General features: G+C 33.5%; 3 protein-coding genes across 4 annotated transcripts; 1 reads left to right on the forward strand and 2 right to left on the reverse strand.

The window, feature by feature from the left end:
* Positions 1 to 451: 451 nt before the first annotated feature.
* On the reverse strand, positions 452 to 5,175 carry LOC126714152 (mechanosensitive ion channel protein 10-like). 2 transcript variants are annotated; one of them, XM_050414165.1, is made up of 6 exons: positions 3,288 to 5,175; positions 3,069 to 3,192; positions 2,335 to 2,628; positions 2,056 to 2,258; positions 1,189 to 1,499; positions 452 to 659 (listed from the first exon to the last, which is right to left on the reverse strand). In XM_050414165.1, exons 1-5 carry the CDS (start codon positions 4,748 to 4,750, stop codon positions 1,235 to 1,237), a joined length of 2,349 nt encoding a protein of 782 aa, XP_050270122.1. In that variant the 5' UTR covers positions 4,751 to 5,175; the 3' UTR covers positions 452 to 659; positions 1,189 to 1,234. The 2 variants fall into 2 exon arrangements, with proteins under 2 accessions (XP_050270122.1, XP_050270121.1); XM_050414164.1 differs by lacking the exon at positions 452 to 659 and having other exon boundaries at positions 1,025 to 1,499.
* A 13,729-nt stretch (positions 5,176 to 18,904) lies between these two features.
* On the forward strand, positions 18,905 to 20,067 carry LOC126714157 (RING-H2 finger protein ATL46-like). Its single transcript, XM_050414169.1, has one exon. The coding sequence runs from the start codon at positions 19,221 to 19,223 to the stop codon at positions 19,791 to 19,793; it is 573 nt and encodes a 190-aa protein (XP_050270126.1). The 5' UTR covers positions 18,905 to 19,220; the 3' UTR covers positions 19,794 to 20,067.
* Positions 20,068 to 21,649: 1,582 nt separating this feature from the next.
* On the reverse strand, positions 21,650 to 25,419 carry LOC126714156 (vacuolar protein sorting-associated protein 2 homolog 1). Its single transcript, XM_050414168.1, has 5 exons — positions 25,239 to 25,419; positions 24,202 to 24,332; positions 22,871 to 22,975; positions 22,076 to 22,336; positions 21,650 to 21,943 (listed from the first exon to the last, which is right to left on the reverse strand). The coding sequence occupies exons 1-5, from the start codon at positions 25,273 to 25,275 to the stop codon at positions 21,806 to 21,808; spliced, it is 672 nt and encodes a 223-aa protein (XP_050270125.1). The 5' UTR covers positions 25,276 to 25,419; the 3' UTR covers positions 21,650 to 21,805.
* Positions 25,420 to 27,335: the final 1,916 nt, after the last annotated feature.

A 27,335-nucleotide genomic window follows, 5' to 3' on the forward strand; every position in this document is an offset into this window, starting at 1 on the left:
TTTTAATTTTACACATTCAGAACTCAATTTTTGTACTTGTAGCACAGTGGAATTTTGGGACAAAAGAGCACTCATATTAAACTCTAGGTGTTGAGGCAACCTACCCTTATTAAGGCAAATGATTTTACCTTTCGCCCTAATAAACTCTTCCTGACAACCATTACAAAAGTAGGACACCTCACAAAACACTGGTATTGTATTGATTCGGCCTTGCTGTTTTAAGGGCAGCAAATGTCGTCACGATAGATCTCCAATTCAATTTACAACACTTTCCACTCGGCTGACAAAATATAATTAATTGTTGAGGGCGACTATGTATTATTATTGAGAGAATAAACTCTGCCTTAGAACTTGTGGCTAATAATAATTCAATTGATGAACATGAACTCACCCAAAACTTGTACAATAATTTTTATTTTTATTTTTGAAAAACACAACAATCATGTTTTTCAACAAATCATAATCACACTAGCGCCGCTCATTTTCATTCTCTGGCCAGAGAACATTGCTCTTTTTATTCATTTTACAGGTAAGAACTGGGATCCAGCTTGAATCAATCATTCTTCTCATCACTCTTCCTTTAGATGAATTACAAATCCTGCTCTTTGCTTTACAAAACAATGGAACTCTAGGCACCCCCCCTCTCATTTGCACATGCTCTTAACAAAGAGATGAAGCATTTAAAATTAGTCACAAGTCAATTGATCCAAAACTGTTAGTGATGGCAGTTTAATTAAGGCAACCTCATGAACAAAAATTAAGTGATTCTTTAAAATGTAATCAGCATGAGTGTAACAAAATTTGGGAGTCTACTCCTTGTGCATTAAGTGGATCATTAAGAGTGAAAGGAACAGTTGGACTACTGTAGTGGTTGAATTTATTTTGGTCTTGATTATGTCTTATTCCTCAGATCTCTGTATGATTGGATGTCTACCTTAGGCAGAATTCATTTCACATCCTTTATACAATTTATTTGATCTCCAAAACACTAGATTGTAATATTTTGGTTGTTCTAGAAAACTTCTTGTGAACAAGAGCATTTTTCTCTTTCTTAACAAAATAGTTCACTTGCCAAAGAATAAAAGAAAACGAAAAAAACCATTTGACCATTAATTGCTACAAAATCCTTTTGGTATCAGAAATTTTGAACCTTCTGAGTTAATAATATCAGAGAAGAACTACACGTACTTGCAGCAGAGGAGTATTTTAGCACAATGAAGAGAATTCGTCACCGCTAAGGTTGAAATGCTGGAGGTGCTGACCCAACATATCTGAGATGAACTTCTTGAGGCAGCAGATGATATTTAATACTAAGCTCTTGGAAAATTTTCTTCAGCTCTAAGACCAGTTCCGATCTCCGGCTGTTTCTGTCTCCAGCGTTCTGAAAGTTTATGGTGTGTGTAACATACAGACCCATTTTCATCTTGTTCACATCCTCAATCTCCTTAACCTGTATATTGTGGCCAGGACGCCAGTGTTGAGGCTTACTCTCCAAGTACCTAAAGATTTTAGAGAAGACCATCTCTATTAAACAAAGTATTTTATGATCCCAAATAATGGAAATAATGGGAATATGACTCAGAAATTTAGCAGTGTGACAGTACCTGGAAAACATTAGTTCATCATTATGTTTACCAAGATCAACAAATCTATGTTTGTTAAACCTATGTGTTCATCATTAGTTTCACCATAAAGTAAAAAAGTATTTTGTACATTTGACTATTTTTTAGTACTGTTGTCTCTTTTGATGTAATCTTCTTTAGATATACCCAACTGTACAAGGTCTAACAGAACATTATTTGGCTCTATGCATCCAGTACAGACAGTAAGTTTGTTACTTTTTCTTGCATCAATCCAGTAGAGATCAAATTCTTGTTATATGCTCAGTTGCAAACTCCAGAACAGAAGTCAACAGAGGCCACTCATTTCCACATTCAAAACCCCACAACATAAGTGCATTAAACAATCATAGTCATGAAGAGGCTAAAAAATGTTGACAATTAATTTTCGAATACTGGCAACTGATAATTAAGAACCATGGTAAGTTTCACATACGTTTTTATTCTTGCTTTTAAAGCTCCAATACTCTCTATTGATGTAGAAACATCAACAGCAAATTCCACAGAATCACTCATATCCGGGCTCCTGTAAAAGTTGCTGATGGGCTTTGTCAAAAGAACTGAATTTGGATAGAATATTTTCTCATTGTCATATCTCAAGAATACTGTCGTCAAAATGTTCATCTCTTCAACAGTCATCTGTGAGGTATCAACACGTCAAGCAAAGTGATGAAGATCTAATAAAATTAATGCATTCTTAGGATTTGGGAGTTACCTGAACTCCGTCAATAACACAACGGTCCCCTACATCAAATGGATGCATCACAAATACAAATATGATGGCTTCAAACACAGTCTTGGCAGTGTTACCAAACATAAACGCCACTAGTAGAAGTTGAGATGAAATGAAAACTAGTATCTGAGTTGTTAAAAATCCCATCAAAAGTAAACACACTATAATGTCCACAACAAGCACAAGCACTGAAACAAGCTTGTTCAGCTCATCTACGGCTGTTTTGGTATCATTTAAGGAATGTACCAGTGATTTGCGTTCAAGGTAAACTTTCACCTGCAAACAAGAAAGAGGTTACAAGAATATGATTGGAAATTTCAAACATGAAAGTTTCAATTTCATAACTGTGAAACAGATATCTCTAAGCTCCTATGCCTATGCTAACTGTGTGTTTAAGCTAAGGTTGTGTTGAAGAGGGTTTCTACTTTATAGATTTAGAACCAAAAAGTATGTGAAAAGTTGATGTCACAAATACTTAAATAGTTAAGTGTATCTTGTAGTACAACATAATAGTGTTGGGGGGTATTATATATGTACCATTTGTACACAGCACCAAGAAATATTATTGGCCTTCAAATAGCCATAACAAAGTTGAATGAGAAGGAAAATCATGCAATGAAGATACCACACTTGAGTAGAATTTTTTTTTTATTTTAAAAGGGATGATAAGAAGGGGTCATGGATGGGACAGGAAAATAATTTGCTAGAGAACTTACCAACCAGTTCTTCAAAGATTTTCTTTTGATCTTTCCACTTTCTACTGCTCCTTCAAATAGCGGAAACACATTGTCCACCTCTTCCTTTTTCATGAAGCGCAAGAGGTCCTCCTCTTCCATGTACCTAAAGTCCAAAATTCACAGTGGGGAGATAATTAAGAAAAAAAGTTATATCAGTAAATAAATCGGAGGAAAATCGGAGGAAGGTGATTTTCTCACTTGCTACCAGGCTTTGCAACATTATGAAATATCCGATAAGCAGCAGCCTTTGCTTCCCACTCACTCGTAATTTCCTCATCTCTCTGCTCGCCATCATCAGTATCATAACTGTCTAGTGTATTAGATATGGTAGACAGTCCAGAATCCCTTATCACATTAATCAACCCTTTCATGGTCCAAGCAGAAATTTTCTCTTGCTTCATTTTTTTGAGCTTGTCCACATCAATTACCTCTTCTTTTGCATCAGTTTTTTCTTTCAAATTCGTGAAACTCAAATGACCCGTACTTGCTGTGCTCCCAATTTTTTCCGCCATCTCCATCAATGGAGGCCCGGAAAGGGTTCTAAGAACGTACTGATGAAAGATTGATTCCTGAATCCGGTCAAAGAATCTTGTACACTGGAAAGAAGAAGCCAGTAACTTCACCAAAAGATTCTTCACAAGCCATATAGCTGCCCCAATAAAACAACCAGCAAGAGCCCTTGTAATATAATTTAGGATCCGAGAAGTTCTCTTCGTTCTGTTTGTACCCCCATCGAATAACAAGCCCCATGCTAGAAGAATCAAACCCAACCAAATAAAAACCTGAACACTCTTTTTCAACCCATACACAAAGTACAAGACCTTCTTCTTAAGCAGAAAGTTCAGTTCAATCAAGAAAACCAGAACATTTATGAACCATTCAGTGACCAATCTACCACAGAAGATTACCAACACCAATACACTCCATTTCCACAGATGCAAACTCCAAATCACAGCGTTTTGCAACTTATGAAAAATTAAGCTAGCAATCAAAACCCCCATAATACAAACAAAAGCAATCCACTCAACCAAGGCCATTTTTTTAAACTTCTTACTATTTATTTCATACACTTTAAGATTGGCTGTCATGTACACTTCCTCATCATCTTCCTCCTCTCCTGTTCCAATCAAAGGCGTTCTTGGTGTGATCGGTGCTGATTTCAAGTTCTCACGTGGATTACCCACACTGACTCTGTGACTTGGGGAAGCCACACTAGGTGAATTCCTATTAGAGGTACCTGTATTTGTATTCCCCAACTGGGTTTTCTCTGCAGCCAAATATTCTTCACCACCATAAGAGGGTTCCACAAACCTCGACTTGGGTTTTGAGAAGGCTGACCTTGCAAGTGATTTTCGTCTTGTTAAGGCCTCATTTGGGATCTTTGGAGGCTTATTGGCAGTTGGACTTGGTGCTGGAGAAGGAGAGCTCGAAAATGTGGACATTTGGACTCTGCTCTTGAGGTTCTCAAGCTCTATATGCTCAAGATTTTGATCTTTAATCGATTTAGGCGAAGACCCAAATTGGGAATTCATTGAAAAAGAGTATGAACCAGTTTCATTGACTGAAGGGCCTTTTGAATTGGAATCTTCACTACCCCGAATCTGTAAAACGACCTCGTTTGTTCCTTTCTTCTCTGCCACCACGCCTTTTCCTCTTTCCATGGAGAGCTCTCCCTGCCACTTTTCCGAGCTCTACTTTTGGAATTTCATTCACTCTGCTTGTAGAACAAACTCTTACAAGCAAAAACACACACAAACAGAGAGGAAGAAAGAGAGTAGGAGAAGAGTTTCAAAACCAGGAATAGCTAATATGGTTGTTTGGTTAGCAGGAAATTTTTTTTTTTTTTTTTTTTGGGTGTGCGCGCGCGCGCTTATAAAGGCACAATGCTTGATGATAAGAGGCTTTAGGGTTTAGGCTCTGTTTCAGTCTCTTAGGTGTTTGTTTGTTAAAATGCAGCAAAAGTGTTTGATTAATAATAGTAAGAACTTTTGGTTTTGGGTCTGAATCTGAAATGAGAATAATTGACTGAAACGAAGACAAGAAGTCAGAGACAGCGGAGTGGAATCACAGATTTTTTCAGAGTTGTAGGTGTTTATTGTCTTCCCGGGTAAGAGTATTTAAATAATATCTCACCACTACAACCAACAAATAACGTGTACTTTTATTGATCGTTGACAGAAAAAGAAAAAGCTAACTTGTACTTCCAAATAATCCTTCAATTTTTCCTTAAAAAAAAAATAAAAAATTATCCCTCAATTATATTCCTCTAATTTTAAATTAAATTATTTTTTATATTTCATTTGAGGATTGATTGCAAGGCTTAAATTGATATGATTTTAAAGTTCTAAGGTTTAATTGATAATTAACTACATTATAGTAGGATTTAATTTGTTACCAACATAATTTTAATATTTAATTATAAAAATTTAAATTATAGGGTTTAATTAGAAAACACCCCTAAAATAAAAGATTTAGAATGTAGTTACTTATGACATACGAAAATCAATACGCTAGAATACTTTGGGCTATGGTGATGATTGTAAGTCTTGAAAAAAGAGAAGGAATTGTCAAAGGTGATTGGTGTGACTCGGCCAAAGATTCTCCGACGGTTAAGTTAGTTTTCTCTCTAAAACACAAAGATGGAAAATAGTGAATGACTAGAACTTATCTTGGGTGAATGAGATTTGTTCCTTTTATAAAGAGTTGGTAGTGGGTTTACTTGTTTGGATCCAATATCATTGTGGATGACATGGGTGGTTAATGGAGAAAATGAGGTATGTGGAGTGAAGTTCGAGGAGTCCCTTCCACGTAGTAAGAGAAATGTGTTGAGTCATGATTATGTGGAACTTTTGGAGAATTCTTCATAGGATTTATCAAGTATAATTCAATCGTCTATGCCTATACATATACTCGTCCATATATTCTAATCGTCCATGAAGGAATTCTGGACTAGATCATTTCGTTGTTAAAGAATGAGTGCTGTTTCACCGTCATTCTTAGATTGCTTTCTTTGGATGTGATATGGTCATGGACGACATCCAAGGACGGGTTAACCTTTATTGATCCCCATCAGATATATACTAGTAGATTTGTGCCTATTGCATACTCTTTATTTAGGAGTAAGATCCAGTGCATTAGCTAGAACTATTACACCGTACAATCCCTCTCACACCACTTCAACTTTTTCAATTTTTTTTTAACTCTCTAACTTTTTTACTTTTTCAATTTTTGAAACGTAAAGATGTCAAATTATATCTGTCTGCATACTTATTGTACTGTACACATAGTATTTTACTAACCATATAGTCGCCAAGTTAGCAAATAATTGATGTAGCCAATTCTTTATAATAGCTAATTTCATTTATATGGTCATTAATTTTTTTAAAAATAACAATAATATTATAAGAATTTTCAATATATATTTTAAAAACGATGTTAACCTAAACCCACAAAAAGTGTAAATATAAATTTATAGATAAGAGTTGTAAGGACCAAATTTGGATTTTAGCCCAAATGATAAATGGACTCAAGCCCAAAAAGCCTAAAACAATGAATTTGTAAAGAGTGGGTTGGAAATCTGGATTTAAACGAGTTGGATGACCAATAGAGTGGGTTCCAATGGCAAGAACAAAAAGACAGATTGATTCAACTAAAGAAAATCGTCCTCGGCACAGTCCGAGGAGATTAGTTCTTATATATTCCTCTTAAGTTTGATTACAAATTTGTTTCTTGATTGCTACAATATTTCTCTCTTGATTTCTCCCCCCTCCCTCATCTCATTGCCTTCTTCTTCTTTTATACTCTCTTCCCCTTTCATCTCTATCCTCCACGTACAGGTCAAATGGTTAGTGTTGATACTTGTCCCATCAGCACCTTTCTGAAGTCTTTGGGGGTAGCTATAAGATTGAAAAACACTGTTCAGAGATTACTTCCTCATTAATGCAGCTAGATAGTTAGTTATAGAGCATTCAACGCGATGGTAGCAGCTTTCTCTTAGATATTTCTGAGCTTTCATCCCTCCTGTACGTTCATAATTCACGTCCCTATCAGTAGAATTTCCTGGAAGGTCACCTTGAGCGATAGGATATACATTTGGTTTGCGCTTCGTTTATCTAAGGATATACTACTCCTCAGACCACCTCCCCCAACCTTTCCATTTTCCACATACCCACGGGACTCTAAGCTTAACGGCCTTACTAATGTTTATTCGTTTTTAGACCAATCAACATTCTCGACCAAGGCCCAAAGCCCAATATATAGTTTTGGGCCCTTATCCCTACAAGAGTATTTTAGGAAATTTAAAATTTTGAAATACACATTCAGGGTTATATACTCATATGTATTTTTGGTAATATTGATTTTTTTTTTTTTTTGATAGATTGTAATATTGATGCTTATTTCTATGTAATAATCATTCTTGTTAGATGTTGGAGAGAGACTGTCGAATAATAGTATGTGGGACTACTAAAATAAAAGTATATATAGATTTGATTTTATTATGGCCAAACTTTGAACATTAAAGATTAAGGCTATATTTCTCTCAAGGGGAAAAAAAAAGGTTTAAGGCTATATAATAACTTTGTATTTTTATTGACAATTTTCTATATATAAAAGGAGTCTAAAAAGAAAGGGCTTTGAAATGCAGAATTAGTAGTAATATATTATAACTATCTCGGAAAAAAAAAAGTTTGAATTAACTTCTTCTTTTTTTTTTTTTCTTTTCATTTTTCATTATATTTTTTTAATCTCACTTTTTAGATATAATATAACTATATTTTATTAACTTTCAATAAAAAAAATAAATATGCTTTGAAAATGATAATAAAAATAATCAGTGGAATGGTCTAGGCTAGAGTAGTTGAAATAGCTGGTGTGCTGGAGACTGACATTTGTGAGGTTGCAGACCATGTGTTAAGCGTTTATTAAAATGAATTGAGAATGCATGTATATACATGATTAGAACACCGATGATATCATGAATCCTTCAAGGAACTTGCTTTTGAAAATTGCAAGTGGTATTCTCTTGTGCTATATATATCAAGTTGGATAAACATGGGGATATAAATGAATGAATCTCCTTATCATAGAGCTGAGTTGTCCTGTCTATAATTATTTTCTTTTTAATTCTTGAGTAACCTTTTGAATTTGTTCTCCACTTCTACAATGTGCAATTTTGAGGTCGACTTATCTATTCCGCAAATAAAAAGAATAGATTATGCATAAAATACAAATTATGAAAATAATAAAATTTAGAGACACGAAATAAGCCGTGTTGGCTCTAGTGTGGTTACTAAGAAACTTAAATTATACAAAAATTAGTAAAGAAATAACTTAAATATATCAACGTCACAAAAAAAAAAAAAAATCACACAAATATATAAAGTATTATAATTTCTTTCTACGAATAAAGAGTAAAAAAAATTTGATAAGAAATAAAGTGATAATTAAGAATATTGAAATGAGAGTAATAAAGTGAGAAAGAGTCTAAAATGGTAATACAAAAGAGAAAAATGGAGAGAGAGAGAGAGAGAGAGAGAGTGATGATATGTATTACAATTATGAGTTGAGTCGCTAAGGAAAGCAAAATTGTTAAGACTAAAAAGCCAAAGAGAGCATAACTATACACATTTCTAAGAAGAACTCACAACCATAATAATTATCTTTGCAATATCTTTAAAGGAAAAAAAATAAAATTAGAGTTTATATATATGTATTGGGTTGAATGAGTTACAAATTTAAATGATTAGATTTTCATTTTTATTATTTGTTTTTAAATAGGCTTTTTGTTGAATAATTTGTTCACTTATTTTTGTTTGAATTATTTTTGTTGCAATTCGGGCTATTTTTTATTATTGTTATTTAAGCCTCTTTTTTTTTTAAGGTGTTAAGGATTATGTTTGGGAGGTTAGAATTATTTTTGAAGTAATACTAGGTTTATAACATTTTCACAACAAATCTTATATGATAAGCTATTATTGGTGGGTAAAAAAATGAGGTCAGTATTAAGTCAAAATTAGAATCAATAACAACTTACTACATTTGATTTGTTTGTAAAACTATTGTGAAAATGTTGTGAATGTAATATTACTTTTATTTTTTGTTAAACTTAAATTATTGTGATTCTCAAGTCATGGTGTTTAACATTTTTATTAGAGTTTAGTATATAATTTTTTTTTCCACATATATATATATACACATTTTTTTGCAAGTCAAGGTGATCCTTTAACCACCCTGACTTAAATGTGGAGACTAGAGCTGCCATTAGAAATATGTTATAATTATTGAGATAATATGTTGCGACCAATACTAATAAAAGTAATGTCAATATTAGAATTATGTCAAAATGATGATATTTTAATTACAATTTCCTATATTATTCTAATTTATTACTTTTGAAACCATAGAATTTAATTTATTATTATTTTAAAACCTAAGAGTTCAATTTTATACGTTTAAAATTTTATAATTTAATTTGTATCCAAAATTTCCTAAAATATTTTTTGTTTTAACATTAGTTTGATAGAAAATAATAATAATAATAATAATAAAAAGGGGTCCCATAAAATAATAATAATAATGGGGAGGGGGTCATTTTCTGCTCTTTTGATATTTTACGAGCATCAAGTTTGATTCTTGCGGGACAACAAGCTTGGCTCATTTACGTCGTCTTCGAGGATAAGACTTGAAAAACAACTTTGAAATCTAAAATGCAGTGTTTTATTTTTTTTGGTGAACAAAAGCAGTGTTCATTGTACCACGTGATAACTCCTTTTCAATATTAAAAAACAAAAACGTTTTCCATATTTATATAGGCAATCACGTCACATGCTCGTCGTTTTGCAGATTAAACTTTTATTTTCCCTTATGGGTTTTCTTTTCTTACGATATACTAATAATATTATCCATTGTTATCTCTAATATGAAATCCTAACTCATCCTTGTGTTGTGGTTAGACGTTGCAAAAACGGACGGGTTGGGTTCTGGTCAAATCAATTAGGTTTGAGTTAAAAATTAGTCATTTTAAATGAGCTAAAAATAAATCGGATCATTTGAGTCACAGGTCGAGTTGAATTAACCTGTAACTTTCATATGAATTTTTTTTAATATTTAAAAATATATTTTTCATTTGGTAAATCATTTAACAAATTACTTAGTGTAAAATACATTATTTTGAATTTACCACTTATATCAAGAATGAGCTCAACTTAACAAATTAATACTTATTCAATAATTATAAAATTATACATTTATCAACATTGCTAACCAAAATAAAATTTCACAAAGAAGTATAATCTACCATTTGAACATCTAATTAAAACAACAGTCTAAATTTAATAAGAACCTAGTGTAAAAGCCTACTTTTACCTCCTCCAATAAAATACTGACCCATCAAATTTTTTCAAATAAAAGAATAAGCATGAACAAGTACTAACACTCCCACTAAAAAGTCGTTCACCCAAATATTTAAAATAAAAATATAAAAAAACCGACACCACCATCTGAAAGTCAAAACCCCAACAAAACTTCTTTCTCCTACATGCTGCCGGAAATGCCTCTGAACAGAAAAGTATCGTCAACTAAGTCGAAGTCTGAAATAGATGGTCGGAACTGCCATAGACATGCTGAATCTTGAAGCTTTGGTATTAATCTTACAACCTTTCCTCAAAACAAAAGGATTACAACAAACAATAGGAGAAAAATTCTTTTCTCCATGAAAAGAAAATAGAATGACGTTTAACTTTTGCTCTTCCTAAGCTTGGGTTGATTGACATTGATTTTTTTTTTCCTTTAAAAATCGATAAAATACCAAATCTAGAAGATCCAGCCTAGATCATTATGTGGTTCTGGCGTATTTTCTAGACTGACGTCACGTCGCCGATGAAGGCTTTTCGGTCTGGCAGCAACTCCAACGGCTTGTGGAGGAAGAAGGTTTTTTTTTTTTTGAGAAAGTGTGGAGGAAGAAGGTTAGATTGGGATTTTTGTTTTTTGTTTTAATTAGATAACAATGAAAGTGTGATCGTACGAGGTAACACCTAATTTTTTATTTAAAAATATATGATGTGGCATGATAATGTTGGATGGGTAAAAGTAAGGTTTTACTCCACGTCCTAATTGAATTTAATCTCAAAAAACAAAAAAGCAAGTTTCATTTATACACAATATCAACCTTCCAAAACATAATACATAATTACAAATGCCCTATTGAAATAGCTAATTTGAAAAAGAATATAAACATATAAGAAATTTTTAATCTTGAAAACTAATTTTATATTCTAATATCAACTGTAGTTGGTACTTTATTTCAATTTGAGAATATAGATTCTCTAAAAAAAAAAACAAAAAAATATATGCATCAAAATTTGATTGTTTACTTATTTATACATGATATTTTTAAAGAATATTATGTTATTAAACAACACATATTTTAGGAAATATCATTTTTTATTTTGAAAAACAGTTTATTTTGGCCATGGATTGTTAAAAATAGGCCTAAACATCCATAATTTAAGCCAAGTTTCATCGATATACTTTGGCTCACTCTTTTCACACTTATGAATGCTTCTCATACATGCTCATAATTTCAAATATATGTTTATAATTCTATTGCAACCAAATTATCTTGGTATATACTTTTTATATAATATCTAAAAAACTTTACTTTTCACATTATTCAAGCAAGAGAATGCCTCAATCATTCATCTTTCAATTCATTTGCATGTAGATAAATAAATGTCTCAATTGTTTTCTTGAGGCCATTGTCATTTAAATGACGTTAAATATATACAATATTTGAACGACGTTACTAAAAAAAATGTAAACTATTGATATTTTTTTTAAAGCAAATAATAATAATGTGCATTATATTTGTCAATTGAATTTAAGTTGTACACTATAAAGCTCACAATAAATAATTAAACTAATAATGTCTTAATTTTATTATTTTTTACCAAATTTTTTTAAAAAAAATAACAGTTTGAGTTGACTTGCAAAAAAGCAGGTTAGGTTATGGGACAATCTGTTTTTTACTTTGGGTTAAAATATTCAGTATAGGTCAAGTATTTTTCTTTGGGTTTGGGTTGAGTTGGCGAATTTTGACCTGTTTTGCCATGTTTACTTGTGGTTGTGGATCTAATGACTTTCCTGTTAAATTATTAACTCTCTCAAAAGATTAAATTATTGAAAAATGATAAATTTAATTATTTAACCACATAATTCTAATATTTTTCCCTCGTGCATAGACTTAAACTCTCTTTTAATAAGTAATGCCCAACACATGAGATTTTACATGGCATTAGATAATTCTAATATTTTCCCTAATTCCAATGGAAGATTCCAAGTCCTTTTTTTTTCCCTCTCTATTTTAGTTTGAAAAATGATATGTCTATAACATTTTTACAACAAATCCTAAATGGCAAGTTATTACTAGTTGTTATTGTTGGAGCAAAAAAGTAATCTTAACGTTAGTTTGAAATTTGAACTAATAACAACTAACCACCTGTGATTTGTTGTAAAAATATTGTAAAAATGTTATTGACGTAACATCTCTCAAGTTAGTTTCTCCAAGGTGCTTACTGTTTTAAATAGTTAATTAAGATCTAATTTAATAGTGTACGGTGATCACACGGCCATGTGATGCTTACAAGATCTGGTGAGATACCGCCACCTAAGGTGCTGAGAATCCCAAAACCTGTGTGGAAGGCCCCTGCAGCTAGTGTGTTTAAAACAAATTTTGATGGTGCCATTTTTTAGGATTTGCATTGGAGTATTGGTGCGAAACTCGCAAGGAGAAATTATGGCCGCTCTGTTTGAGAAGATCCTTACTCCACCTTTTGTTGTGATTTTGGACTCTCGTTGCTAGACGGGTTGTGCAATTTGTCAAAGGAGATTGGGTTACATTGTTCTGGCTTTGAGGGTGATTCAGAAATGTCCATTAACACTCTTAGACTTGGTGTTATGTTACAATCCTCTTTTGGTCATATTGTGAAAGATGTGCTGTCCTCTACTAAGGGTCTGTTTGGATTGAACTTATTGTTGCTGAAACTGAAAACTGAAAACACTATAGCAAAATAATTTTTAAATGTGTAAATAGTACCGTGAGACCCATTTTTAATGAAAAAATTGAGATTTGTGGGTCCCATAAACAGTACATGGGACCCACTAACAGTATCATAGCAGACAAATATGTGGACGTTGAAAGTGGTGTGGGTCTCGTGCATTGTGCACGGGACCCACTGGCAACTATTTTCACGTGCTTCTGGGTAAAAAATAAAAATAAAAAAATAAAAACGCAAACGCAAACGCAGGATTCATCTCAATCCAAACTGCACCTAACTCTTTAAAAAGTTTTTCTTTTTCTCATACTTATAAGCAAGGTAATGTATTAGCACTGTTGGAAACATATTTTGAAAATTGCTCAAATTAATTAACAAAAGTGTAAAACAAATACAATGATATCAATGCTATGAAATAAGAATGTAGAGAACAAAAACTTATCAATAGCCGAGGCACAAAATTAAATCCACTATTCTTAAGAAGCGATTTCGCCCCCACTGTTAAGATATTTGGTGCAAATGGCTCGGCGGTCACTCTTCAAGATACAACGGCAACCTTGTTAGTGTGCACTCACAAACAGAGCTTCAAACTTGTCATGGATGCCTAATTGGAATTTTCAAGTATATGAGAGAGTGAAAGAATTAGATTTTGTTATCTATTGATCTTTTTGGAACAAGTCTTATATAGAAGAGCTGACTTACATATAATAAGAAATTACCCACACTTTAGGCAATTAACTGGCTCCATTTGAATTTGCTTTCCATGGAAAAATCCCCAATTGCAACCGGTAGTTTATGAACGTTGAAGGATGTGATTTTTCCAAGAGTGAATAAGGAAAGAAAAGAATGGTAGAGTTAAGGAGATTTTACAAACAAAAGAGGGCTTTAAGGGATTTCATCCCTTGATACCGTTGCTGCCAAAATCAAAGGTTTTAGGAAAGGAAATATAAGATATTAGGGGATTTATTTCTACTAGGTTATCACGTGCAAGTTATCACAAATAAAAGAGGGCTTTATCCAGCAGAGACAAAGTTCTAGAGGTCAAAATGACAAAGCCCTGTGTAAACACACAACAAAATGACTAGTATAATTTAGATTGAATGAAGGTGTTTAAATTGTTTATTTGCTCTGAACTTTAGGAGGTGTTATGCATGGACAAATCAGCTGGTTTGCCCTATTAAACGCTAGTAATTGAGATTGATTTGTACATACTATAATCTACAAGGAAGAAAGTCAAGTTTAATAAAATTATATCTCGTTTCGAGTGTATATGTCATCTCTCTTATTGCAGGTGGGTTCCATAGATGCCCCATCCCCTCTCGCCCATGTGTGTGTGTTTGTTTCTCAAGAAATAAAAAAATAAAAAAATAATAAGAACCCCACTAGAGAGCACTAGATGGCAAAAATAAGCATATTGGAAAACCAATTACAAGAGCTCTAATTATTACATATTGGTGTGTATTTGGAGTATGTACGTCATGTTAGTTGACTTATAACTGAAATTATGTTTTCAAAACACGAATTTCAAAGTTGAGTGCAATTAATTGTTATAACAAGTATTAACACGATTATAAACGTCCTTTCATAGAGGTAGAACGCTTTCTCGATAGATTGTAAGGTTGGAAAGTCAATCCTTTGCCAAACTGATTTCCCTTTTCCTTTGGAAACCCTATAGTCTTTATTATTTTCCAGCCTTTCCAAACCAAAACTTAACCCTAAATCCTCAAAACCCAAGCTGTCCAGACCTAACTCAGATTTGCTAAATCTAATTTTGCTTAGTCCCCCCTTGTCCTATGTCACGCTTGAAACCCTTTTAGATCATTTTACTGACAGAAATGCTTAGAACTTATTCACGGTCTTTCCAAACCACCTTCAAACAATTGAATATAAAAATATTTTGAAACAGAACAGACAGGTAATTCAAAGCTATATTTAAAGGAAGCATAGTTTTAGACCAAGAATAGCAGCAAAATCATATAGAAATCAATAAATCAACCGAAAATTTATCTAGAGTTTTGCACTGAACAGCTTGTGTTGCTCCAAAGCAGATTATATACTATGTTACTAACAGCATAGTTTGTAGAACGCCATAGGCCCATAAGCTATAAGCAAAACCAATGCTGACAAAAAAATGAACTAAATAAACAAGTTGTGGCGCTCAAATCTCATCCTACCAGCCAATTGGCAAACTATTTGTAGAAGCTGAGGTAGAAAAATAATAATGGTTGAAAGACTAACATGGATGAGGCAAAGAAATTATTAGTGCAATCCTTATTTGATAGAGTAACTGTGTAAACATTGAGAATGTAGTAAGCATTGCACCTTTATCTCGTAATTAAAAGTTCTCAAATTATGAATGTTTGTAGTGATTATTTAAAAGATTGGAGTATCCTGAATGTCATTTGGTTTCGCTTGATTAGCAGGCTTACCTTAACTCATCTTGGTTTCAAAATTGAAAGTCTTCATATAAGTTGGTTTAATGATGGTTTAATTTGGAAATTTTTATTTGCCTAGATTTGCTTAATGATAAGTACTTAACTATTTCCTTTACGTTTTTGCAGTTTGGTTGTGCAAGTTTGAACATATTGGAATTGGAGAATCACGTTTTAAACTGGTAGAAATTATTAAGGATGCACCGTAGGAAGCTATCTCTTACGTTTTGGACGACCTCTGGTACGTGATTTGTAGACAAAGCTCTTATCACTTTAATACTTTGTCAGGCTTATTGACAAAGCTTTATGCAACAGAATGGCAAAGTTCTAGAGTGAAAAATGACAAAGCCCTGTAAGCGATTTGTAAAAACTACAAAGCTAATGGATGAAGCTCGACTCACATATATCGTAGAAACAAAAATATAATATGTCATTGAGTTCAAGAAGAAACATCGTGAAACAATAACTAGAAATTTCTACAAAGGCAAGTGAATTTGGTTTAAGAAAAATTAATGCCATGATAAAGCTGTCACTTGGCTACAATTAATATATTACTAAGGACCTGTTAACAAGTGCCACAATTGTTAATAAATCATTGTATGAAAGTCTTAACATCATTTTTATATAAAATATAAAAAATCGTCAAAAAAATTAATTGTTTTTTTCCTATAAAAAATTTAACAAAATATATCCTAAACCAATTTTCTTAAAGAGAAGAGTTATATGTCCACAACAAATCCTAAGCGACAGATTTTAACAGGTTTTTAATTTGAATTCACTATTGAAATTATTTTTTTGCCTACCAATAACAGCCTGTAACAACCTACCACCTAAAACTTGTTATAAAAGTGTTGTGAACGTAATATATATATATATATATATATTTTTTTTTTTTTAATACAAGATAGAATTTCTACTCTAGCTTAATCTAAGTGTATATGCACGTGAAACTTCCTCCTAGAGACTTGAACTTCAGCCCTTACCCCCCACACTCCACAAGCATTTATACTTGTAGAGTAACCACCACACCAAGGGTGGGCGGTGGTGGACGTAGCATTTCTATTCCTTAAAGCATCCATTAACTTTTCTTTATTATTAATAGCATTTACAATTTTTCTTTTGTAGTAGAAATAGCCTTTACAGTTGTTATTGACATTATGATATTGTTCCCATGAAAAAAAAGCATATATGCATACATAAATAAATATATGAATTATACATTTTAAAATTTTTCATTATATTACACAAGTCTGTGATTAGTATAATTCCAATAGAGTAAAGAAAAGTAAAAAAAGCCTTTGGTACTTTTTTTTGTTAATTTTGTTGATATCCATTTTGGCGACATATTTTCTACAAGCCGATTCAACCAAGCTCAACCTCCTTGTGGGTTCAATTAATGTATTATATTTTATTTTATTCTTTAAGCATGACTTAAGTGAGGAAATGTGGTTTGGAAGGTATAGGTCGATTTCTTTCAAACCTTTTGTATGAGCCAGTCCATGCATGCTAACAAGTGGGCAAGGGATACTGGTAGCACCTTAGGCTCATGGAGGAAGTCTTGTACCTGAAATTTCCACCCAAAAAGAGCTTGTATGCTCTTGTTGACTTTGGCCCAACTTTTCTAGCTCTACACTCTTTTTGCCTAAAACACATAGCTGACCCTAATCGGCTAGCTTTGTCTGCTATAGCAACCAAATTCAGACTTCAAAGGCCTGTTATGTCTAGGAAACATCAGCCCATGAATTTAAGCCACTTCACTTCCTAAATTATGCAAAAAACAAGCCAACCCTCTTACCCAATTAAAACAAATCTGATTATAACCTCTTTGATTGAGACCTTGGGGCTCAAAGCCTCTTTTATCAACAAAAATCTAGTCACTTAGAGCACCCTAAACTCAATACAAAATGCCCCAATCAGATTCAAAATGAGAGAAGGATGTTTAAGCAACAAAGCTAAAACTTCATAGCAAAAGCCCATTCAAACAACAATGATTCTTAGAATTCCAAATCTTGGGGGTGGAAATATGGGTAAAAGAGAACTTTCCTCTCTTTCTCATAACCTCTCTCAATTTCCTCTTCTCACTGACTGTGGGTCGAAATTTCGGATCTATTGTATTTCTATGCATTTTTTAGTATTTTTTTTTTATTGGTATTTTGATTTCTCTCTTGTTAAAGCATCATTGGCCTTTGTTTGCTAAACATTGTGAATTTTGGATTTGCCACTCTCCACAAATAATCACTTTTAAAGAACCCAATGAGAGATTTGGGTTGTTCTCTCATTTTTGGCTATTGTCGCAAAAATGTTCCCCAACAAACTTTTTTATTTTTGAGAAAAAACTTTATTTGTTAACTTAAATCTTGAAAAATATTTGGACCATGACAACAAATATTTCTCAACCAAACGGAAGTTATGGCATTTCAAAACTATAAAACTTTTAAAATACTTTAATACGGAGTGGGGCTACATATTTCATGATCACAACTCATTTACTCAGGCTAAAATGGCAAAATGCCCTTTTCGTTGAAACTTTTCAGTAAAATGCCCCCTGTCTGAAACTATTTAAGGATATGCCCATGTTTTGAAACTCGATTTAAAAAAAAAAAATCAAGTTTCAATGAAAACTCGATTTGGTGAAAATCGAGTTGTTTGAAAAATCTTGCATGGAACTCAAGTTCCATGCAGGATTTTTTTTTTTTTTTTTTTTTTTTTTTTTTTTTTTTTTTAAAGTTTGATTGCCTATAACTCGATTTTCGCCAAATCGAGTTTTTCATTGAAACTCGATTTTTAGAAAATCGAGTTTAAAATAAGGGTATATCCCTAAATAGTTTCAGACAGGAGACATTTTGCTGGAAAGTTTCGACGAAGGGTATATCCCCATTTTGGCCCATTTAATCATATAGCCGCCTTCATAAAACTTCAATAATAATGTCCTTGTAATGAAGCTGGGGCCTCCGTTACCAAAACTATTTATTAAATCGACAATTTGAGTTGTAAAGACGAAGAAGAAAAATAAATTAATGAAGAAGAGAGAGAGGAGCACCAATGAGAATCGAAGACTCAATTATTAGACAATTACCGATCTCGTTTCAGCTTAAGCAGCTTGTAAATTTCTTTAATTCCTTGACCGTACCGTAGAGGATAGAATTCTAGTACTTCAAAGAATTGAGAATAAAAACAAAATTGTTTTTCTAAAATGGACAAACTAGTTTGAATAATTGTCATATAAATAATCACTATATATATCCAGCCAGCCACCTTTCCTATTATCAATAATCAACCTGTAGCTAGAGAGAGCCTATAGCATCTTATCTTCAACTAGAAGTCGGTCCCTCTCATTACCATCCTTGTTCTTTCAGTCTGCTGATTTGGACATTACCTTGTCTTCATTCTTTGGCCCAAAGATTCACAATTTCGAATACTTTATTTCTACGATTACATAACCACCGCTATTTAAGATTAACTACTTAATTTATTAATTAGACTAGGACATAATTGCTTGCAAGACGAATAGTCATGCCTACCTTTCTTTTTTTTTTGATGAGATAGTCATGCCTGCTTAATAACCTTAAAACTATAACCTATAGGGTCGCTAAAAAGCCTTACCAATTGTTTTTCTTTTCTTTTCTTTTCTTCTCACAAACCCAAAAATGGGAGATCTTCATGTTCGAAACCCCCTTACACAGCCAAGTCCCCCACCACCACTACTGCAACCAAAATCGAACATGCCCATGTTATATTATGGTCTTGTGGTTATTGGGACCGCAGCTCTTGTGTTAGCACTATACAACCTTATCATCATCAAGTGGTGCACACAGCGCAATAGCCAGAGACAACAGAGACCAAACCCTTTCTTAGAAATCTCAACAAGTAATCATGAGGGCTATGAAAACAACTTGAACAGGAACTTGTTGTTGTTGTCTAGTTTCAAGTACAAGAAAGAAAGTGGATTGGCACAAGATCAACAAGGTGGTGGTGGTGGTGGTGATGTTGTTGACTATGAATGTGCGGTTTGCTTGTCGGTTTTTGAGGAAGGCGAAGAAGTGAGGAAACTGCCACGGTGCAAGCACTCCTTTCATGCTTTGTGCATAGATATGTGGCTCTACTCTCACTCCGACTGTCCTCTTTGTAGGGCACCCGTGGGTTTAAGGTGTCAACGACATGTCGTGTATACACAGCAAGCCAGTTCTCGAGGTTTGGTGGATTCAAACACCACCGTTTGATTTTGATTTTAATTTATTTCTTCTTATAAATTTCTTTGTCCATGTTTGTTGATTGGGATGGGAAATTTGATAGCCTTGAGTGTATGGTGGGGGGTTGGTGTCTGTGGGCCTATTAGGAAGATAAGAATGTAATATCTAGGAAGCAAATTGCACTAATGGGATATAAGATGTTTTGTATCATTTATGCCTGGATTAAGTTAGATGAACCAACCGTGGAGGTCCACTATGTACATATCACTCATAATTTTTTGTGCAAAGATCTTAGTTCCAATTAGCATTCTAATAGTACATTTGATTTAACTTTTATTTTTTAGTTTATTTAGCATTTTTTTTTTTATATTCAACTTTTTAAGGTTTCAATTATTTTAGGTTAAGCTAAGCATACTTTTATGTTTTATCCACTTGCAACAAATAAACAGAAAGCTAATCCGAACCTTTACAAGTTTCTAAACATAAAACACTTTTTATTAGAAGTGTCTGTATCCGTATCATAATTGGGCTAAAACATAGTTTCTTAATTGGCTTAGACTAGGCCTATTCCGCAGCTAAGGAACTAAAAAAAGAAAATAAATATAAGGCTTATGCAAGATCATGTTGTATGCATGAACCTAAACAAGGAAATTGGAGGAGGATCTCCGAGGGGAACGGTGTCACCTAGTGGCATGAACAACTAGAGTTATCTGATCGAATAGAAGTTTCCCACTATAGGGTGCTGGTCCTCCCCATCGGAGAGCTTTATCAAGATTAATATTAAAAGCAGCAGCAATAAGAAGAAAGCACGGCTGCCCGGCAGTTATGGTACATAACCATCCATAAGGCAGAAAGATAAAGCTTGGACAAATATCATTAAATCATGCGATGTTGAATTGGCTGAAGCAATGGCTCTGAGATGGGCAGTAATGTTTGACAATCTAGAGGGAATGGAATAGATAGTAGAGTTCAATGCGGCTATCATGGTTGAAGCAGTCACAAACTCTCAAAAAAGGATGCAACAGTCACAAACTCTCAAAAAGGATGCAACGCCTCAACGGAGCAACTTAGTCTTCTGTTAAGAGAGTTAAAAGATGTGGCTGTGGATGCTCTTTTGATGTAATCTCACTTTTGGATCAATCTAAGTTTATTTCCAAGCAAGGGAGATAGAGCTTAGTACACAGGCAAAGCTTAAGTTCAGTGCCTCCAATGCTGCAATGCAATGGATCCATTAGGATCATGACATGTGGTCAAAATTAGACACATGTCACCATCTTGTCATTTGTTTGGTTGGCTAGCTAAACATGGGTTAGTTCATAGATCTTTGGGCTTCTGACTACCAAGGAATAGAGACTTCACAAATAAAGCCAAGAGGATTGGCATTCCATTGCTGTCACTTTATATGCATATGGTTACAATTATTTACATTCCCAATGTGCCTATGAAATAGCACCGGGGCAAAGTGTATCATCTTAGACAAGTCCACTGCATTGGAACACTGAACCCCAGCCAAATCCCCTAATATACAGGGGAAGACATTCTATATGACTTCAAGAGCATAGCAGTACTTGCAGTTGAAAAATAGTTACTCCACATAAAAAAAACCTACTCTGCTAGCTAGTCTTGAAAATTCAAGGTTTTAAACCCTAAAGTCACTACCAATGGTCAATATATAAATTTTTTATTCCTCGCTGTATCTTTTTTATGAGCAAAATCGGAAAGCAGTAGTTATCCAATATCCCAAGTATCATGCAAATTTAGATATAATTTAAACATTCTGCAGAGGTTTGAACACCAATAGAATCACACCAGTGATCACCTCCGTGCCTGCACGGGCATATTTGGCCAATACTTCACACATATCATTATTCATTCATTTCCTGATGTATAAAATTTACTAAGTATGATTTTATTCAAAACTCCACTGTGATTCAAACCATGAGTTGATATATTCTGGCACAATTTTCATAAATATCATACAGCCAAATGGACTTTCATTTTATACAGCAGATCTGAAGTTTATATTATACAAAATACTTCACTTACATTCTTCTTAAATTATCTAACCTTGCCTGTAACTCGCTATCTATTCCAGTGTCATCAGTACTAGCTGTTTCCACTTGTGGAACCTTAGTCTTGGTTGGCGGTGCAGCAACGGCAGATGATGGTGCATTAACAAGCTGTGCATCAAATTAAGACAGGTTAAGACATTGTAATTATGATCCAATAGTTTGATTTATACACACAAGGATAACAGCCTTGTTTGCAAAGTCAATCACGAGGACAAAGAAGGGGAAAACTGATAGAATTACCTCTTGATTAACGTCAATCCCAATCTCATCAAGAACTTGACTGACTAGTTCTTCTGTTTCTTCCTCTTCCTCATCCCCTTCCAAAGCATCATCAATAGCATCTCCCATCACTTCTGTTGTTAATTCCATTCTCTCATTCTGCCTCTCAAATTCTTGCATAATTTTCTGCAATGATGGTAAGTTCATCTGTCTATTCATCTGGCCCATTGCCTTTGTCACACCTTTCATTGCCTCCCCCATCGCTTGTGTTGATTTCAATGTCTAGAAGTAAATCCAAAGTTTAGAATTACAATGGGATAAACACAACATTCTGTCAACTCATGAGATCAAACAAGACCCAAACCATCAGGCTCAAAGTAAGACTGAGATACACATTACTATAGATATAGATATTTTAATATGATACATCCCTAGCAAGAAAATGTTGGTTTCATAGCCAACCAGAATTTTTCTTAGATGTTATTTTTTCTTATTTTGATAGGCAAGTATAACTTAAACGCCCATACAGGACATGTATCACTTCTTCTTTTTTAATTATTTTTAAATTAGGTAGTTAGCTGTCCTCACTAGTGGTAACCGGAAAACCTCAAACAGTTATATAGCATAAGGCTAATAGTTCCCCCCTATCGAAAGTAAAAAAAAACACAATTATCTTCTGCTACCATGTTTACAAAAGAATAAGAATACAACAGGCTCTCAGATATAGTAGACAAAGAAGTATAGACAAATAGAGGAAATACAAGCCATCAATATGAAACAATACAAGCATATCACAGAAAGCATAAAATGAAATACCTGAATTCTGAGGGATACACCCTGTAGTTGCGATTTAAGCTTATAGAATTTTTCAATCTGATGTCGCGTTCTAACAAGATCTTTCGCCATCACCTTCACAGCTCCCTGGAAGAAAATTACATCAAATTAAGGATAATTTTAGTGAGGTGGCCTCCAAGCCTGTTTTATCGGCCTCCATTGAATGAAAAAAAAACAAAAAAACAAAAAAAAAAAAAACAAACGTAAACCAGGTTCAATATCGGCCATAAATTAGGCAATTCTGGGACAGACAGATTTGTGACCAAAATATGTTCTCAATATTTCACAAATGGAAAAACAATAATAAATTGGACCCACTTCTTTCTCAGAGTTAGATAAAATTAAAGGATAATACCCACAAATACATTAAGGAAAGCAAGTGGAAGATGAAAGTGGCGGTGAACTAGAAACATGAGATCCAATGAGTCCTAACACAAATGGCACTTCCTCCCCCAATAAGAACAGAGTGAAAGGTGAGGTTATGGGTTCAAAACCCAATAGGTGCATATGAAACTTACCAATCCAGGGAGAGAGAGATCATGTTTTAGAAGAAGATATGAACTTCTGCATTTGCTTGAAAGATCCAAAATACTCTTAAAGCTAGAAATTCACCTCCTTTTTTGTATTGAATTTTGTAGGAATTGATGACTAATCAGACAACAAAGCTCATTTTTTACGTCGAACAGACATCGCATTACTCCTGGGTTTTAGGACACTGATATGTCAATAAAAGACTCTTTTATCTTATAACCAGAGGGGGGGGGGTGGGGGAGAGGGAGAATCCAACAATACACACTTAGAAAGAGATTATGAAAATTCATGTGACATACTGTTCACCTAGAGAAGCACCATATGTCATATTAATTTGTTGTTCCCTTTTTTTACCCTCTTTCTTAAGTTAAGAATTAAGAGAAACACTTTATGAATATCTAAGACACTATAACAGCACCAGCATGCTTGAACATTCACCTCAACCAAAGGTGGAGCAATTAAAACTCAATATGACATCCATTCCACCATGAAAGCAAACTCAGAAATAACAGAAAATAAGGTAACAAAAGATTTAAAAAATCCTAACAAGCATAGACTTGTCAAGCCAATGTATAAGAGATATTAACTCCGTAAAATGGAATTCTTGCACTGAGATTGCCTATGTCACAGTTGAGCAGTATTTGGATTCCTCATCTGCTTCATGGACCAGTATGGTAAAATAAGGAGTAGCTCAACCAGTACGTATATGGAGATAAATAAAACTAGAGATGCTATTCGATGAAACAAGGAGTACACACAAGTAGTAGGAAACTATGACATACCATCTGCCCTTGCTTGGCACTTTTCTTTATCTCCATAATTAGTTTCTTCTCCTGTGCTTGTAGACCTTGTCTCTCCCGTTCAATTTCTCTAATAGATTTGTCCAGCATCCTCTTATTCTCCCGCAGAAGTTCTGAAGAGAAAAAAATTTGAAACCATGCATACTTAAGTCTACAAACGATATATCAGTTAAAACTAAAGCTAATCATAACTACAAACACAATGCACTGCTCCCAATTATACCTAGGCACATAAACAATAACCCAAAATGGAGCCATAGACTACACAACACAATTTATGTGAGCCTGTACATGAATAGGACGCTTGCAATTCACAAAATTCTGACATCCATTACCAGATAGAATAGGGCTCATATACAATGATATTGTTATTACTTTGCAAACCATGCTCGTTATTAATAGATTGTGAGGTGTAGCAGTGAAGCAATCTTCAATATACTCGTCAAATAAATTACCTATGAGTTTGCTTAATCTTAATACACAACATAATACTTCAATAATCGATAATCACAATCAAAGAAATTATATTTTCTTTTTTCCAATCAAATTAAACATACCCAAATAAAAGACAATCACAATAAAATATATATATATATATATATACTTCAATTACCTTTAAATCTGTTTAATCTTCTCTTCAATCCAATCAAATTAAATAAATACGCTCCAAATAATGATAATCACAATCAAACAAATTATACATTCAATTAACTATGATTTCGCTCAATTTTTTTTTCTCAATCAAATTAAATCCAGCTTGAACAATAGATTAATTTCACAATCCACCAATTCACTCGTTGAAAAAGCAGTCAAGCTTTTCAAAAACCTAACAACGATCGCAAAGTTGACTCCGAATCAAAATTAAAACATGTATCTAATTGCAAACTATCACAGACACGCAATTCTATATAAGATAACAATGAATTTGTACAATTTATCAAACTTATATTGTTTCTATAAATCATTTCATTAACAAACTAAACAAAAAACCAAAAAAGAACAAGGTCCGAGGAAGAAACCTGCGGGAGTTTTTCGCTTTCCGAAAAGAAAACTCATGACGAGGATCGAAAACTAAACTGTGAATTTGAAGATTTTGGAGTTCGTGTTTTGTTGAATAATGTCTTTGAAGAAGCAAATTCGATCTGATCTGATCCGATGCTTATAGTTATAGAGGAAGAGAGAGAGGCCTTTTGATCGTCCAACGCTTTTACGCGGTTTACAGTCGTTAAGGTCGTTCACACGTGGTGAGCTGAAGTGGTAGGGCCCAATTTCTTCGTTTGCTTGATACAATAGGCTGTGGCGCTGTGCTATTCGTTTTTCACACGTAAAACTGTAAAAGCCGTGAGGGGTCGAGTTGATAGGGTTTTTTGACCCAACTCAATCCATGTTGAGTTGATAGGATTTTTTGACCCAATCCAATTCATTATATAAGTTCAACCCAACCCAACCCACATGGGTTGGATCGGGTTGAACTCCTAGGTTAGTCATTTTTTTTTATTATTAAATTGAGCAGAAAAAAATATATTACACTTACCGCTTGAGTTGATAAATATACATTAATATATAAATTAATATTCCAACTCAGTTGTAAACAAAATATGTCTAACTATCCAACTAAGTTGATAAACAAAATATAAATAAACTAGTATCCTAATTCACTTATAAACAAAATATACATGAGTTCCTAACTTAGTTATAAACAAAATATATCTAAAATTTTTAAAATTTTTTATTAATTATATAATATATTTAAATATATATATTAAAAGAACTAATATGATTTTATATTATATATGATAGAAGGAATCGAGGAAGTGTTCTACCGTTGTTTTTTTTTTTTTTTTAATATTAAATATATAATATATTTTAAACATATATATTAAAATATGAGTGGGTCGGGTTGGGTTTGGCAGGTTTGTAATTTTATGACCCAAACCCAACTTGACCCGCTATAAAAAAAAAAAATTGTAACCCAACCCGACAGGTTGGGTTGGGTTGGGTCGGATTTGATGGGTTTGCGGGTTTTCTGCACACCCCTAACTGTGAAGATGGTGGTGAATACAGTTTTGGAAAACAAAACAAAATAAAATAAAACACTTTATAATAGCGTTATTTATTTTAATGGATTTGTCACCATTTGCATACAATAAATACAAATTTGAGAATACAAATTTAAGTAGTGTAATTTTTTTCAAATTATAACAAATAATGTTATACCATATGTGATTTAAACCTAACTCATAAATATGTATATAAACACAGGTGTGTGCACGTATTTTTGAAGGCTAACGCTAAAAATTTAATGAAATATATTTGGTCCCATTTGAATAATGTTTTCCTAATCGAAAAGTTTCAAAACAAAAATGATTGTGTTGTTCTTAACTAACATAGTTCTATGATATGCATGTGAAACACCTCCTATAGAATTAATCACTTGATGTATGATAATGCAAAAAATCAACAGTTGAGCTCCTCGTCATAGCGGATGGACGATGCTGCAAATGAAGTCGTCTTTGTAGATGAGAATCCTACAAAATGAACTGGGTGGAAGAGTAACACACCTATGTGGCGTTAGTCAAACCGCCTTCGATGCTTAAGTCAGTAAAGGAGCAAGATTCTAGAGAGAAAATTAGTATAGAGTGATTTCGTAGAGTATTTGTGTGTACCTTTAACTTTTGTTGTCTTCTCTTTCATAGTTATGTGCCTCATTAATGGGCAATGATGTGCTGCATTTATGTTCAATGGCTAATGCGTTACAAAATCATTGTCTAGAGATCACAGCTCATTTTGTGATCGTTACTCCGTCCTTTACGTTTCGTCATCAATGTGCGTAACAAATGCGTAACGCCTTCTCTGGGTGAAAGACGATTTGCGTATAATGACGACCATAAATTTTTGGTTCATCAACTGCCCCTTTTGTTCGTTTTCTTATCTTTTAGTCGAGATAAGAACAAATTCGTTCGACGCTTCATATTCTGTGTACTGCGCATTTATAACGACTTGATGTCTGAGTGGTTGGGCGCCACATGTACGGCTATGATGTGCTCGACGTGTGAACATGTCTTGGTTTTCCCACATGAGTTTTGGCCACTTGTTTGCATTTTTCCCTCCTCTTT

The sequence above is a fragment of the Quercus robur genome, chromosome 2 (assembly GCF_932294415.1).
Source record: "Quercus robur chromosome 2, dhQueRobu3.1, whole genome shotgun sequence".
Lineage (NCBI taxonomy): Eukaryota > Viridiplantae > Streptophyta > Magnoliopsida > Fagales > Fagaceae > Quercus > Quercus robur.